We start from the raw sequence: 16,152 nt of genomic DNA on the forward strand, positions 1-16,152 counted from the left end.
GCCAAATAGGCTCTACGTCATTGAGTGAACATTTCGTATTTATCAGCCTCTTTATCTCTGAAAAGTGAAAAAAAAAAAAAAACCTATCGAATTGATAAAAGTTTCATCTATATAATTCGTTAAAATTTTGGCTCATTCATATTATTTTCATTGAAAAGGCTTATTCATACCATTATTTGTTTCCTGAAATGATATAAATGAGCCAAACTTTTAGTTTACGACGGCATGTATGAGCTTTTCCTCAAAGTTCCATAACATATTTGAACCTTTTCGCTTTTGAAAAAATTGATTTAATTAATAACGTGGTCTAATTATAATTGACCACGTATAAAAAAAGATTTTGCACAATGAAAACTATTTTTAATTAACAAATATTGACATGGATAAACATTTTTCTCGAATGAAAATGATATTGATGAGCATAATTTTTAACAAATGTATAGATAAACCTTTTGTCAAAAGTTCGATAACATATTTGAGTGTTTTTCTAAAAAAAAAGATGGTAATATATGAGGTATATCAATTTGAAAGTAGTAATATTAATCTATCAAATTTGTTTTTTCTCACAGTTTTAATCATAAAAAAGTTATAGGTCATTAGAAAGTTGTACTAGAAACAAGAAAAATAGAGAGGTTAAACATGAAAGGAGGAAGCTAGGTAGCTGGCAATTGGAGTAGGCAGTATACTTTTGTGATAAAAAAAGCAAATACAGCTAAAAAGAGTTTTAAGAGAGAAAAAGGTATATAGAGAGGTAGCCAAAGGCGTAAGCAATAGTAGGTCCAATTCTACTCTGAAAAGCTAACGTTTTCGATTTGACCGAGTTTTCTCATCTATTTTTATTTTGATATTCGATGTCCGCATCAATGTTTTGACTAAATCTAATTAATAGCAAACGTAAAATCGATAGAGAGTTTGGAATCTAAATAAGCCACAAAAAAATAAGACTGATCAAAATAAGCCATTATTTTATTCCAATAAATTACTAAAATAAACTTAGTGGAAGAAAAAATTCCGTTTTATATAATATTCTAAACGTTTTCCGTTAGTTTCATAACGTGTATATTTTAATATATAACGGAATTATTTTCTACACCTTATAAAACGGAACTATTTCTTACACTTTGTAAAGTGTAAGTTTTGCTTACACTTTGCTAACGTTTGGCCATAGATTTCTAAATATTCTTGGCAAATATTATTTGGGTGAAAATTTGGGTGAAATTTCACCATGTGTTTGGCCATAGTATTTGGGAAATATATTTCACTTTTTTAGAAAAATGTGATTTATACCCATAAGTTTTAAAAACTATCAAAACTAACCATAAGTTTGTATTACAAGTCAATTGAATCTTCGTTGCAACAATAACAAATAGTGTTCATGACACTAGAGCAATGTGGTAGTTTGGAGTGAGTGCAACAAACATCATTCCATAAATCGTTAAGTAGACAAAGCACATGACTTTGTTAGCATTAGTCTATTGTTTATCATTTTCATCAACAACCATATCATCATTTAATATTCACTGAATATTTCATCACTACTTTGGTGTTCACGTGAAAAATTATGTAATACGACACAAACAACTACTATAGAGGATGTTTTGTAAAAGATAAAAGTTTGGGGTAAAATTTCAATTTTCAAAAGATCCCAAATAATGAGATTTGGCCCAAATACTAGAAAAACTAGTATTTGGAAATTTGGGATATTTGCCAAAAATATTTGCCAAATAATGACAAACACTATTTGCCAATTTTTTTCCCAAATATTATTTGGAAAATCTATGGCCAAACGGGCCCTTTGTATAGTGGAAGTTTTTCTTACACTTTATGAAGTGGAAGAAAAAATTATGTTTTTTACAAAGAGGAATATTTTTCAGGTTGTATCTCTTTATAAAGCTTGTGCAGTGTTTGCCATATAATTATATTGATTGACATATCATAAAAACGAAAAAAATCATTACATTATGTATTTTAATTTTTTTATTCTGAAAACTCCTTCAACCTCTATTTAAGGACATTCAAACATAATTGATAACCTTCAATGCAAAATAGGGTGCATTAGTAGTGCTTGCTTTAATAATGCATGTATTAGTTATGCAAGCATTATTTCTTATACATTGTTTGGTTTGATGTATTAGAAATAACAAATCTTGCATAATATCTATTGAAAAATTTATGTTTACAAAAATATCCTTCACACTTTATTTATTTGTACACTTCCTTTGCAAGTTCTTTCCTAAAACACCGAAAAATATATCTTTGCTAACATCTTCTTCTTCTTTTTATTTTTTTCAAAAATAAGATTAAATAGTTGTACTATTGCGTCAAAATATTTTTGTGAAAAATTGGCAAAGATTTTTTTTATCAAATTTATCGTCACAATAGTAAAAATTTTGATTAAATTATATTGAAATTAGATTATTTTTTTATTTTTTTAAAAGATACTTAAGAGGTCATAAAGTACAAGACACCAACAAATTAAAAGACACTAAAAAGCAAAAAAAAAAAAAAAAACTTATGACAACAAAGAAAATGAAAAGGCTTTAAAGGTAGTTTTGTAATTATCTAATCTAATGCAAGTGTTAAAATGTTATGCATTACTAATACCTAGAATTCCTTGGTATTAGTAAAACACAACTTAATACACAATAGAGTGTATAACTAATACACTCTATTGTGTATTAAGTTGTGTATTACTAATACCAAGGAATTCTAGTTATACAATCTGTTGTGTATTACTAATACCAAGGAATTTTAGGTATTAGTAATACATAACATTTTAACACTTGCATTAGATTAGATAATTACAAAACTAATGTAAGCATTAGTTATACATGGCATGAAAAAGTGTACCAAACAAGGTACTACTAATACACACACATAATGCATGCATTATATTTCCTAATACACTCTACCAAACGACTCCTTTAGTCTTCTATTTTTCATCATTTCAATCACAAAAAAAAAATGTCTTCTAAACAAAAAGTTAGAGTTTCGATTTATTGGAATGGTGAAATTATACATGAGGGAAATACCATTTATTATAATTGTCCTCCCAAACACAATGCTAAATATTCCATTAATGTCCGATATCATAAATTTCTTTCATCAATTTATAAAAAAATGAATATAAATAGTACTGATTATAATTTGATTATAGTCGAAAAACACAAAAAAATTTCTTCCACTTTACAAAGTGTAAGAAAAACTTCCACTTTACAAAATGTAAGAAATTGTTCTGTTTTACAAGGTTTAAAAAATAGTTTCGTTATATATGAAAATATACACGTTATGAGACTAACGAAAAACGTTTGGAATATTACATAAAACGGAATTTTTTCTTCCACTAAGCCTATTTTAATTACTTACTAGAATAATGACTTATTTTGATCACTTTTATCTTTTTGTGGCTTATTTAGATTTTGGACTCATCAATAGTAGAGTAATGCTTCCAATAAAAAAAAATTCTTATTGAAGACCCGAACCCAAACCTCTCTAATTAATGATGAATTTGTTCCACCACAACTCATGTTGGTATTTTCTTTTCTAATCTACTTCATCAGAGTTTGGCCTCAAATCAATGGGCACCATATATCAAGGGATCATTTCTAAAGAAACATATCAAAATAGACAGTTTGTCTACAAATGGACGAATTGTCCTGAACAACGTTAATTTCGGCTATTCCTCTCAAAAATACAACACATATTTTAAGGATGAGCTACAATTTTTTAATCATCACTTCAAGGTAATCTCTTCTATGTTATTATTGTGAAATAATATCAAGTATTTATCCATAAATTCATCGACAATTTATGTAATATTATCTGTCTAGAGGTAGAGTTTTGAAAAAATAAACACTTTTGAAATTTGTCAAGTAAAATAAATCATAGACATTTATGTGATCATATAGATCATTTTCTTCTGCTAAACCAAGTAAATATTGAAGAAAAAGAATTCATTGAGTTAGGTAAATCTTTTTTCATGTAGCGTCAATTAATTCATACATTATGCCCATGACTTGTGAAATTATAACAAGGAATAACAAAAAGATCTACTAGTCATTTGGTTAAAAAAAGATGTGACAATCACAACAAGTTACAATGCAAGCTAAGCCTTATCAACCGCTTTCCTGCAAACCTCATATAAAATAAAATAAAAAGAAATACTGAGTTGTTGCACTAATCGCTACTTCATATGCCCTACCTCCCAAAATGTAGAACTTTGGAATGCTTTATTTATTTATTATGTCTTTCATTACTGAAAGGACTAGTATATGGATCCAATAATCATTTTTTGCCACTTGGAATTGAAAAAAATAAAATGTAGGAATTTGACAAAAATATACTTTTGTAACTTGTAGATCAGTAGGAGTCTTAAAGCCAATTATGAATATTTACAAAGCCGAAATCTCAAATTTGATCAATCATTAATAAGAAATCTTAAGATATTTTTTCATCCTTCACGAGAGGTGTTGGATTTGAGCCCACTTGATTGCTAAGTTGCCTTTATAGGAAATAGTTTACCCTCTAATGTGAGTGTTCTCCGTATAAATTCAGATTTGATCAAATTCGAATGTAAATAATCGACACATTATCTGAATTTTGCAACAGTTTACCCTCCAATGTGAAAGTTCTCAGTATAAATTCAGATTTAATCAAATTTCAAATGAAAAATAATCGACACATTGTCTGAAAACCGAAAAAAAAAAATACGTAAAAACTTTCAAAAGTCACAAATAGAAAGAGAAGTATTAAGTAAAAGTTTTCGTGCGACGTCAAGAATCTGCTGCAAGTGGCAGGCCATTTGCAAATGTGATGTTTGTGGGAATATAATGATGAAATCAAATTTGATTTGAACTATCACATTCTGATTTCAAACCAAAATGCCCAAACTGAAAATTTGAAACACAGTACTTTTTTAACTTTACATAAACCGAAACACTTTTCATTCATTGCTGGAACTGGACGGACGTTTTCACAAGTGACGTCTCTGTGCCACTGATCTAATTTATCCTATTCTACTATTGTTCCTCACTACTGTATTCATACAAACAAAAATAATAATAATAATAGCACCAAAACGGGAAATAGAACAAACGTCTCTGTTTTCCTATTCCCGCTAACTATTCAGTTTCAAAATAGTATTGATGATTTTTTTTTTCATATGCTCCATCTGTTCAGCTCCACAGAAGAAGAAGAGGCTCTAGCCAGATTTTCGCTACTTTTTGCTAGTGAGCTGTAACATCTCTTGCAATGTAATATAGCGCCTTGGATTCCGTCATTTTGCTCTTGTAGAAGTGAATTGTCACGGCGATTTAACGGCGACGAGGAAGCTCCGGCGGCAAAGGTGGATGCCGCCGATCGACTTTTCCCTAAGTGCTTGCGTACAGATCCGAATGAAGCAACTCGTTTCACCTCTGATGTTTTTCTGGGTGAGCACATTGATTGTGCCGATGGAGACGACAACGGTGATACACTGATTTTGTCTGTGTACCTTTTTGAAGCTCTGGCATACAATGGCTTCATCAATTTTAAGTACTTAGGCACATCAGCTCTTACAAATTTCTTCAACGATTCGTCAACGGAAAGCTCCTCCTCTTTCTCGTTCTGCAATTTGCTTCTTAAACTGTTGTCTCTGGTAAATACAGGGGTCACAGGAACGGGAACCTCTTCCACATTGCATTTCACCGGAAAGCGCTTGAGATCCAGTTTCTGTGTTTGAAACTTCGTACCGGACGGAGAAGAATTGTCAATGCCTACCTTCTCCAGCTTTGTTTTCCTTAAGCCCAAAAAGAAGACCCGAAATTTAGGGGCCGATTTGAGTATAGAAATCGGAGATTGAGGCTTCGAGATAGAGTCAATTGGAAAAGCTATTGGTTTGAAAAATACATCTCTCGGGGATTCCGGTTCACGGGGAGTGTTAACAGAAACGGATTTGGAGTTGTTGTCCAATTTTGGGCGTTCATCAGGGCCAGTGAAAACCAAATCAAAGAAGGAATCCGCATCGTCGTCAGTTTCTTCATCAGTTTCAATGGCTGGGTTACGTAGGTAGTCTAATTCATCAATTTCAGAGACAATATCCCGGCAAGTTGAAGTATCAGTGCCGGAACTTCGCCAGAATTTGAGTAGGTTAAAAGTTTCCATTGATAAGATGAAAATGTAGAGTTTCTGGATTTTAGGCTCTTCTTCTGTAAAAGCAAAGAGCTGATGTATGCTTTCTGTAGTTTTTTTGAGAGATGAGACAAGTGAGAATGATGAGAATTTTGTTGGTTTCATCATCATTTTATATAGGGGAAGAAGAGTAGGGTCATCGTCACGTGAGAGGCACATTTTCATTTGCTTATTTAAAAAAAAATAATAGATAGGTAATATATTCAAATGCTAAATATTTGTTTATCAAATTAATAATGCAAGTACATAATTAAGTGATCGTATAAAATAACAACATATATTAATTAATCTTGATTAGGTGATAAATAATATGGACACTATTCGTCCAAAAATTACGTTGTATATATGTTTAAATTTAAAGAATATATATTTAGAGTTTGACACCCTAGACAAAAATTATGTCTTTAGGTGCCGTGGTAATGGGTGTCCATTTGAATTAAGGAGTTGCCCTTTTGAACCCCAAATAACACAATATTTTCTTATTTTATTTTGACAGTCACACACTATTACATGAATGAGTAATACACATATATAAAATAATATTCTATAATTTTACTTATAAACAATTTCTATATTACTAATATCTGGCTTAATTTTAAGCTACCAAATGACCTTGATATAAACATTGAAATTCGTAGAAATGTGCTTACGTATAGACTACGGAGAAGTGTGTTATTTTTATAGAGTAACGGACTGAAGTTTGGATATGCCATCAGGCAACTTCACACATTTGAATTTGCAGACTTTTTCTGCTCCAAAGATTCCCAACGTTCCCTTTACAATTTGAATTTTATCAAAAAAAATATTTTACTGTATTTTTTCAAGTAGAAATAATGTCTTGACCAAATTTTACTATAATCTTTTTTAATGATGCATTTTCAAATACAACTTCAAATTTTGAATATGTTTTTTCAACTTAGTTTCAAATAATAGATTTTTATATATGCGCAACTTCAATGTTATTACGTTTCATCCTATACTTGATTAAAATTCTAAAATTAACTTTCATATAGTAGGCCAGTCTTATCTAAATTAAACAGTATCAAATAAAAAAATATGTCTTTTCTTTTACTTACCTTTGCAGAACTAGAAATCAGCGTATAGAAAGAGACAAACTAAAAGAAGAGTAAAAGGGATTGGACCGATTTTGGGGAAGAGAAACTCTGAGGATGGTCACCAGAAACGAGTAATGAGTTTATCTGAATCTAATAGTAGTAATTTTTATTTGAAATATGATATTATGTTTAAAATTTACTAAAAATGTAATAAATAATAAATATGAAACTTAACTTTGAAAATACAATGGATTTGACAATAATAAAAACCTTAGAGGTTGAACCATAAAACTAAAAGCGTTACCCTATGTGTTCGACAATGTTTCATTAAAAAAGGTAACTTTTATTTTCAAAGTGAAAAATGACATTGGAATATTAAAGATGTTTTTTTTTAAGCAATAAAAGTGAAAACACATTTTTATTGTATTTCAAATTCTGAAAAATTGCAATTCAGGTTTGAGTTAAATTCGGAATTTTTTTTGGACAAACATGTTTTCTGGAGTTCAATTTTTTTTTAAAATTAAATTTATTCATAAGGCGAATGCTTTTGTTTTTGTGAGAGGGACACTCACCTTTTTCTTTTTCTTTGGTTTTCAATATGTGTAATATATTAATACACCAAGGTATTGGCTTTTTTACCTTTGTGTAGCAAATTAAAGTGTGGGCACGCTCGTTAGCCAGATATGCCTCAAAGTTTTGACTTCTTTTTTTCAAGATTCATTTATCTTTGTAAAAAGTCCCTAATTTTCATATTTCTTTTGGGAGAATACTCTCAAAAGATTGAAAAAAAAGAAAAGAATGGTTCCACATAAATGTAATTTACAAAGTGATAAAGAAGGTGAGAGTAGGAAAAGTAGAAAAAGAAATAAAAGTGAAATACATATAAAAAGAAGGAAAAAAGTAAGAGAGTTTGCAAATATAATGTTACTTTCTTCGGACCAAATTAACAAGCCTACTTTACTTTATGTCTCTATAAGGTTATTTTACTACTACTATAAATTTTGTGTTTATCCAGTAGAGCATTGTACCAAGTATGTAGGATATTATTCTTTTGATCACTCTACAAAGAATACAATACAGAATAATTAAGTGGCTTCCCGCTGGCTAATCCCTGAATATGGAAAAAATATTGTTGGGAGCACATCAAGTAGGGAGAAAACTTTGTTGGGAGCGTCTTTCACGGGTCCGTGATTCGAATTTAGTTGGAGCTTCAATGTGAATTTCAACACCGGGTGGGAAACCAAAAATAAAACACAAAAATGATGTAATTTTCACTTCTACTTAATGTTGGTGAATTCAGCAGAGAAAAGGCTCAAAATAGTCTCTCATCTTTGGTTTGCAAATTTCATACCTCAACTATCCATTGTTCTATTTAAGATAAAAGGCCCAAAATAGTCCCTCATCTTTGGATTAAGATTCAAAGTCATCCTTGAGTTTTCACATGGAGCATTAATAGTCCCTTATGTTTGCAATATTGGTGAACTTTTTGTCCTCCTTCAAAATTTTGCCTATTTTTTAATATTGATATTATTCATAATTTATGTATGGAATGTTTAATCGTCATTTTATATATTTAGTAGAAATAATAACTTCATGTGAGATATTGTGAGGAAAAAAACACCTTATTTTGTTTAGTAGAAATCGTATTGCATGTAAAGTCGAGAGGTTCATCACGACGATTTCACGTACAATAGTATAAATTTTTCTTTTCTTGCAATGTCATATATTATAAAATGTTCTTAGTTTAGCTGCAGTAATATTTATACTGAATAGAACAAGACGTTCTTCTTCTCACATTCTCTCACATAGAGTTATTATTCTACTAAATATATAAAAAGACGATGGGACATTCCTTACATAAAATTATGAACAAAATTAATGTTAAAAAATAGGCAAAAGTTTAGGGGAGGACCTAAAGTGCAATAATATTGCAAACATGAGGGACTATTAGTGCTCCATGTGAAAACTCAAGGATGACTTTGAATCTTAATCCAAAGATGAGGGACTATTTTGGGCCTTCTCTCGAATTTAGCATGTTAATTTTTAAAAATATAATAATATGTAACGATCTTTTATTAATATCCATTTTTTAAAGTGTCCATAATTACATGTAATCACTCTCACATATTTTACAACTTTCTCCACCACTATTTAAAAACTAAATCATCTATCAAATTATGTTTAATCAATTTTATTACCCCACTAATTAACTCATAATTTATTCTATGGAAGGCTTATCAGGATTTAGGCCTATAAATATGTCTTATTCTACCTTAGCTTGTGATGGTGTAAGTAAGAATAATGTTGTAAAATTAACAAAAAAGTGAAGTTAGTACTCTTATGAAAAAGAAAGTTTATCTTAATTATTGAAAGAAGATGTTTTTATTGGAGGAGTATTTAACTCTATAACTTGCCAGAGTTTATTCGAGTCATATAACATTATCGAGCTATTACATTCTAGAGGAGACAATTAAGTTAAGAAAATTATTATTGTACTAGTAAAGTTTATGTTATAGTAGGCTTAAATCTTCTTTAGAAAAGAAAGATGTTTGCATCTTAACTTGATTTTTTTTTTCTCTAACTATAATTTGTATTTCACCAAACACTCTGTCCATCCATTAGCTCAGTTTAATGAGAATAAAGCCACCCCTTAATTATGAGCTAGGATTGATTACAATTTGAAGATAAAGAAATAATTCTACTAAAGAACTAGAGGATCATTTATTGATCTCTTCTTCCGGAGATCTCCAATGCAATATCCTTCTCCTCCGCTACATATGTTAAATAGAAGCGGTGAAATTAACTCATAAAATCATAATTTACTGAATTTATTTAAGTTTGAGTTGATTATTGATCTGTTCCATTCATTTCAACCCATTGAAATTTGGGTTAATATTTAGCCCAAATGATCTATGAGAAATCTTATCAAAATACTTTTTAAAATATATTATTATTTTTATTTAATATATATAGTCATAATAAAACAAAACAATAATTTTACTTAGGTATTAAACAAATTATTGAAAAAACAAATAAAGAAATTCAAAAACTTAATAAGAAATGTGTGGATTAAATTTTGACCCGCACTTAAACTCATTTCAACCCAAGTAACTTTTGAATAGATTATTTATTAACTCAACCCATGATCTTAATCTGTTCATATTTATTCCAATCCGTTCATTTATCACCTCTACTTATTACTTGACACAATGAAAAAGCAAAAGTAGTTACTACAATCCAAAGAAACGATGTCATGCATGCATGAATAAAGAAATTAAAACCGTGAAAACATAATGCAGACAATAGCAGTGTATTTATTCATACAGTGAACCATATAGTACAAAGGAAAGGGACTAGTCTTAATTACCAAAGCTTGGGAACATAATTTTCTTATCCAAGAATCATATAGATTTTCTCTAATCCCGCTATAGATTGCATGAATACATCAACAGGAACAGGGCAAATTAAACATGCCTAAATTTATTATTTCAATGAGTTTAAAACTTTTTACGACTTTAGGGAATATGCCCATACATACCATTGAGTCAAGAACTTCATTTTCTATATATTATTTATTTGGGTGTGTGAATAATATTCCCCATGGAAATTAAAGTAGAAATAAAAGAATGTTTTATGAGGTATTTGAAAGATACACGATCTTGATGGGGCGAGGTTAGTGGCGGAGACCGAATTTTCATCAAGGGTTTTTATACTTTAGGACAAGAAAAAAAAAAAAACTTTGCTGGTGAGATTATAAAGAATGGAATGCCACCTTTGTTCTCTTAAATGAGCAATCTTTCTTTAGCATGTTAAATTTGTTCAACAAATACTATATATCCAAAACTATTGATATTTAACATATATACTCGCAAATTTTTTCTGACAAAGGTAGTTCATCTGACCACCTTTCAAAGGCGTAGCTCCGCCCCTGGGCGAGGTCTCTTGTGAATGATTGTGCAAGCTTAGTCTAATCGAACAATATCATTAACTATCTTAAGCGTATCTTTGAATTGTTTTAGTTCAACAACTAATAATCAAAGTAAATGATTCAACGAGACCAGTAATATGAAGTTAGTGTGGAACTCAATTAGTGTCTTTGCTCGTCTACCACTGTCGACCGGTTTGCTAGTTTTACTCGTAGCTTTAAAGTTGCATACACAAAAAAAATGTCATGTCAATAGACTTTGATGGCCATAAGTATATACTTGGTTAATGTGAGGAGTCACATAGTTAATCTCCAAATTATACCATGAATGGTGATAGTAGTGTAAAACTTAGCTAATTAAGAGGGAGATTGTAGTGTGTGAACAAAGTCCCACGTGAAAAGTAGAAGAGAAAAAAAATACTTATAATGCATTGACTATTAATGGCATGAAGCTTTTTGAGAAAAACCGTAAGAATTTGACTCAAAGCAGATTATATCACATCACATTTTTAAAAAAAAATCTTATTAGAAAGATATATTTGTATAGTCTAATAAGTTTTTGTATGCTCTTGTCAACTCTTTGTTGAAAAAATTATGGAACATTCGACAATTGCATGTTAGGGAGGCAATTTTTAAAGTTGACTTTATGAGACTACAACTAAATTGGACCACTAATTGGGTATATGAATAATGTAAGAGACAAAAATCAAGGTGAGGGTTACTTAGGTACAAATTAATTAATGTGCAATCAAGATTCTAGATAACACAAACCATAATAATTAGAGCAAGAATAAAATAGAAAGAAGATATACCATGGATGAGGACATACCAAGAAACAAAGTCTAGACACCGTTCCTAGGTTAAAGGACAATACATTTTAGAGTTGTCTCCTTGTTTGTCTCTTGTCTCCTCTTTCTAAATTCTCATAATTTAGTAGAGTTAATAGAACTACTTCTATGTTTTCATTATGTTAATTAAAACAATTCTCTCGTAAGTGACATGCATTATGATGGGCTACAAAAGGTAACTATTGTTCTACTTGATTATATTCAATGGATCGGATGTAAGACCAACACTTACGCTTAATTGTAGTAACACTCGTGTTGGTTAACATGTTTCAACTAATTAATCGGCTAAGAAAATGCTAAATAGAAAAATTATTCAGTGTATGAACTCTATGAAGTATACCGTGTGGGTTCATAGAAAGGGGCGCACTTTAATATAAAAAATAAATCCTAATATAAGTATTAATAACTACTTACACGACTTCAATTCATGACTTATAGATTACATGAAAACAACTTTAACGTTGCTCAAAGCACCACTTCTTTTTTTTATAAAAAAAAAGATACTAGAACTTGAAATTTGCAATTGATCACAAAATGAACAAAATAGTATATAGAGTTTAAGGGCATATGGTTTGAGGAGATGGTGAAAGAATTGTTTTTATTCATGAACTCAATAAATTTTGGATGCTTTTTACAATTTCTAAAATACATTCTCCGTTAGCTATATATGATCTACAACAATAACATATATATCCCGTGAAATTTCATAAGTGGGGTATGAAAAATGATAGATAAGTGGGGTATGGAAAATGATAGATTATTATATGAAATTAAGTAAAATCATTCCTACTTATAATAGTGCAAAATCTACTTTGACTGTACATTGGAAAAATCCATTTTTATATGATTCCAACTATAAAACTTATTTAGACATGATTAAAATATCAAATTCTGACCAATTATGGTTTTCTATAATTTTAAATTATTTTTTTCAACATTCTCCCACAAAATCAAAGTTATACATGCATTAAATTTTTTATGTACTTGTTACCATCTTTCAATGGTTGAAACACTTTGTCTTCAACATTCAATTGTTTAGCACTTTTTCTCCAGCATTCAATTATTTTAAAACTCTGATCTCTTCAACCTTTCATTGTTGAAGTACTTTCTCTTTAACATTTCAATTTTGTTGATTCACCGTGTAATTAACTTATAATTATATTTTTTTACCCACTTTTCTCTTATTTTAAGAGAAAATTTTCTTCGGCCTCTTGTTAATATTTCCTTGAACCTATTTAAATCTACAATATTTTTCACAATCATTTTTAGCACGATTAGCAACTTTTGACAGCATAATCATTGACAAATTGATTTTTTAAATAATTATTGGTAGATGAACGACATAAATTGGCTAGCATTGTCTGTCAACAACGAAAATTATTTGATTTTCTATCAAGAATATTGTAGAGGCTCCAATACTAATTAGTCGAGTTTCTCTAGTTATAATGATTTACATCTCCTAAAAAAATAAGAAGTGTTCTACTATTTTACCCTCTAATTAAATGTTTTGAAAAAAGAAGTGACATTACAATAAATAAAAGATTTAGGGGCAATAATGTAATTGTTATTATATTTATATTTAGCGACAATAATAAATATGATTATTATTTACCTCTCTCCTCTTTTATACATATACAAATACAAATTATACATATACAATTATATGACGGATATACAAATACAATTAGCCTCTCTCCACTCTTTGCTCACTCTCGCTCGCCTCTCTCCTCCCTCTCCCAATCTCGCTCGCCAGATATACAAATACATATGTATACTAGTTATATATATATAATTATCTTATAAATATACATATATAATTCGTCTCTCTCCATTATTTGTCCTCTCTCGCTCGCCTCGTCTTTCGTTCTGCCAGCAAGCTGGTGCCTGCAGCCTGTGGGTTAGACTACCCTAAAGCGCTCTCCTCCCTCTTTCAATCTCGCTCGTCATATATACAAATATATGTGTATATCAGTTACATATATATAATTATTTGACAAATATACATATACAATTTGTCTCTCTCCTTTCTCTCCCAATCTCACTCGCCTATCTCATCTCTTTAACATGTAGCTACGAATTTTTATTAACAAATTATAGCTATGGAACATAATTATGTTATTTTTGAGTGGCTATAAGTGAAATTCTTCCATATAAATCCTTAAACAAGGAAAGCAATGGACATTTTGCTGTTGCAGCCCATTATGTGTCCAGAAGAGGGGCAAGTGCACAAATAATCAATGTTGGAGCTCTATTTAAGTAATAGTCAACGGACTTAAAATTTACAAATTAAGCCACTTCGAAACCAACTTCAAATATATGAGTGTCTTTAATTAGGTTTTACAACACCAAACTTCAAACATCTTGTCTATAAGTTGGCATTTGTACATAGAAGCAAACTTCAAATTTCACCAACACATCCACCTCCATTCTATTTCACTCGTGCATCTCCGTTTCACTTGATGTCATCACGTCAAATTTATATTATCTCAATTTAATTTATTTATTTTCATCATGAAATTAATTTATTCAATCATTCATTTCATTTCACTCATTGTTCCTTATTATACTGTAACTCGTTCATAATATCTTACTCTATTTTTTCCTTTTTGAAATTAGTCCAAAAAAATAATACTCACAAATTCACATAGATTTACGATATTTACAATGAGTCAAACTGAAGTCGAAGTAAAAAAATACAAGCGTCATACTGGCTATTTGTGCACAAAATGTATCTCAGTGACTACCACTTAAATGATAGTATCCAAAATAGGCTTGAATTACTAATTTTTTCGATTGGCTTCAAATAGAGCAGCAAAAAATATATAAAAACAATTAGTATCACGTAAATTCATAACTTTCATTCAAATCATGTATAAACTATTAAGAATTCCATCACACATATATAAATATTAAATTGTGAACCAAGTTTTCATATATAATATCATCATAAAAATCTATAAATTTCAAAATCTAGATCCGTCTGGTACAACTCAACAAACAAGAAATTAACTAATCGCATTGTATATCCCGAACCACTTTACCAGCCAACCCAATAATAATAGCACAATTCATCTCCGTAGATTTCTTTTTCTTCATGAAGAAAATCAGCTTCACTTTCCCTTCCAATTTTGACTTACTAGTCAAAATTAACGTTCCAGAATTTAAATCATTCCTTAGCTTCGATTCCTTAGACGAAAGATTCACAATCACATTAAATTTTTTACTAGACTTAAAACCAGCTTTGCCTTGATAAACAAAGGCTTCCCCAATACTCACATCATTATAATAAAAATAAATAGTGCTGTTTTTGTAATTATAAGGTCCAAAATTAGCATTTTTGACACTCAATTCAGCGTTCATTGTGATGTTGAACGAAGCGTTTTCAGTCACCATAAGATCGAATGTAGCGGATCGCACGCTAAACTTCGGAGTTCTGATTTTCATTATGTATAATGAAAAAAAGAGAAGAACGGCAATTTGAAACACAATAAATAGTGCAACATACACTAAGATTTTGTTGCGTTTTTTTCTACGAAGCTCATTGGATTGTGTGGAATTGGGTGTTTCTTCGGCGGGCTTTGCATGTCCATTAGTCTGAAGTTGTTGTTCCTCTTCTGCTGCCATTTAATTTCAAGTTAAAATTTGTTTTTTTTTACTATATGAAGATAGAGATATATAAAAAAAGAATGAGGAAAACTTTGTATATTTATATAAAATATAAAAGTACTAGTGAAGATTGATAAGACAAGAATGATGCTTATTGTTAAATTCAAAACGCGTTGAATAAAGTTTTTTTTTATCATTGGAAAGAATTTGAGAAAGTGGAGTTTGGTTTAACATTTTTAATAGAAGCTTCTGATATTACTTTATAAGTTTGCAGTTTATTTATTAAATATGTATTTAATAAATAAAGTAAAATGCAGATTAATCAACCCACATTAGAGCTCCGACTAAATTCGGATCGCACACTGCAGGGTCTATTTGGGGATGGCGCTCTCAATAGGATTTTCTCCATATCCAAGACTCGAACTTGAAACTTCTGATTTAGTGTAAAGTAGTCCTACTACAGCATTACGACCCATGTTGGTCACGAATAAAGTTTTATGCCACTGAAGTTTGTCAACCTCTTCTATATATGTGTGTGGTGCAACGACCT

General features: G+C 30.0%; 2 protein-coding genes across 2 annotated transcripts; both read right to left on the reverse strand.

Moving 5' to 3' along the window:
• Positions 1 to 5,054: 5,054 nt before the first annotated feature.
• On the reverse strand, positions 5,055 to 6,231 carry LOC102578280 (probable membrane-associated kinase regulator 2). Its single transcript, XM_015303096.1, has one exon. It carries the CDS (start codon positions 6,139 to 6,141, stop codon positions 5,158 to 5,160), a length of 984 nt encoding a protein of 327 aa, XP_015158582.1. The 5' UTR covers positions 6,142 to 6,231; the 3' UTR covers positions 5,055 to 5,157.
• Positions 6,232 to 14,868: 8,637 nt separating this feature from the next.
• Positions 14,869 to 15,644, reverse strand: LOC102578608 (uncharacterized). Its single transcript, XM_006362613.2, has one exon. It carries the CDS (start codon positions 15,618 to 15,620, stop codon positions 15,006 to 15,008), a length of 615 nt encoding a protein of 204 aa, XP_006362675.1. The 5' UTR covers positions 15,621 to 15,644; the 3' UTR covers positions 14,869 to 15,005.
• Between the last annotated feature and the right edge of the window lie 508 nt (positions 15,645 to 16,152).

The sequence above is a fragment of the Solanum tuberosum genome, unplaced genomic scaffold, assembly GCF_000226075.1.
Source record: "Solanum tuberosum cultivar DM 1-3 516 R44 unplaced genomic scaffold, SolTub_3.0 scf00400, whole genome shotgun sequence".
In the NCBI taxonomy this organism is placed as follows: Eukaryota; Viridiplantae; Streptophyta; class Magnoliopsida; order Solanales; family Solanaceae; genus Solanum; species Solanum tuberosum.

Bases quoted from the DNA above. Each gene is read 5' to 3' on its own strand.
- LOC102578280 (XM_015303096.1), bottom strand. From the start codon at position 6,141: ATGGAAACTTTTAACCTACTCAAATTCTGGCGAAGTTCCGGCACTGAT.
- LOC102578608 (XM_006362613.2), bottom strand. From the start codon at position 15,620: ATGGCAGCAGAAGAGGAACAACAACTTCAGACTAATGGACATGCAAAG.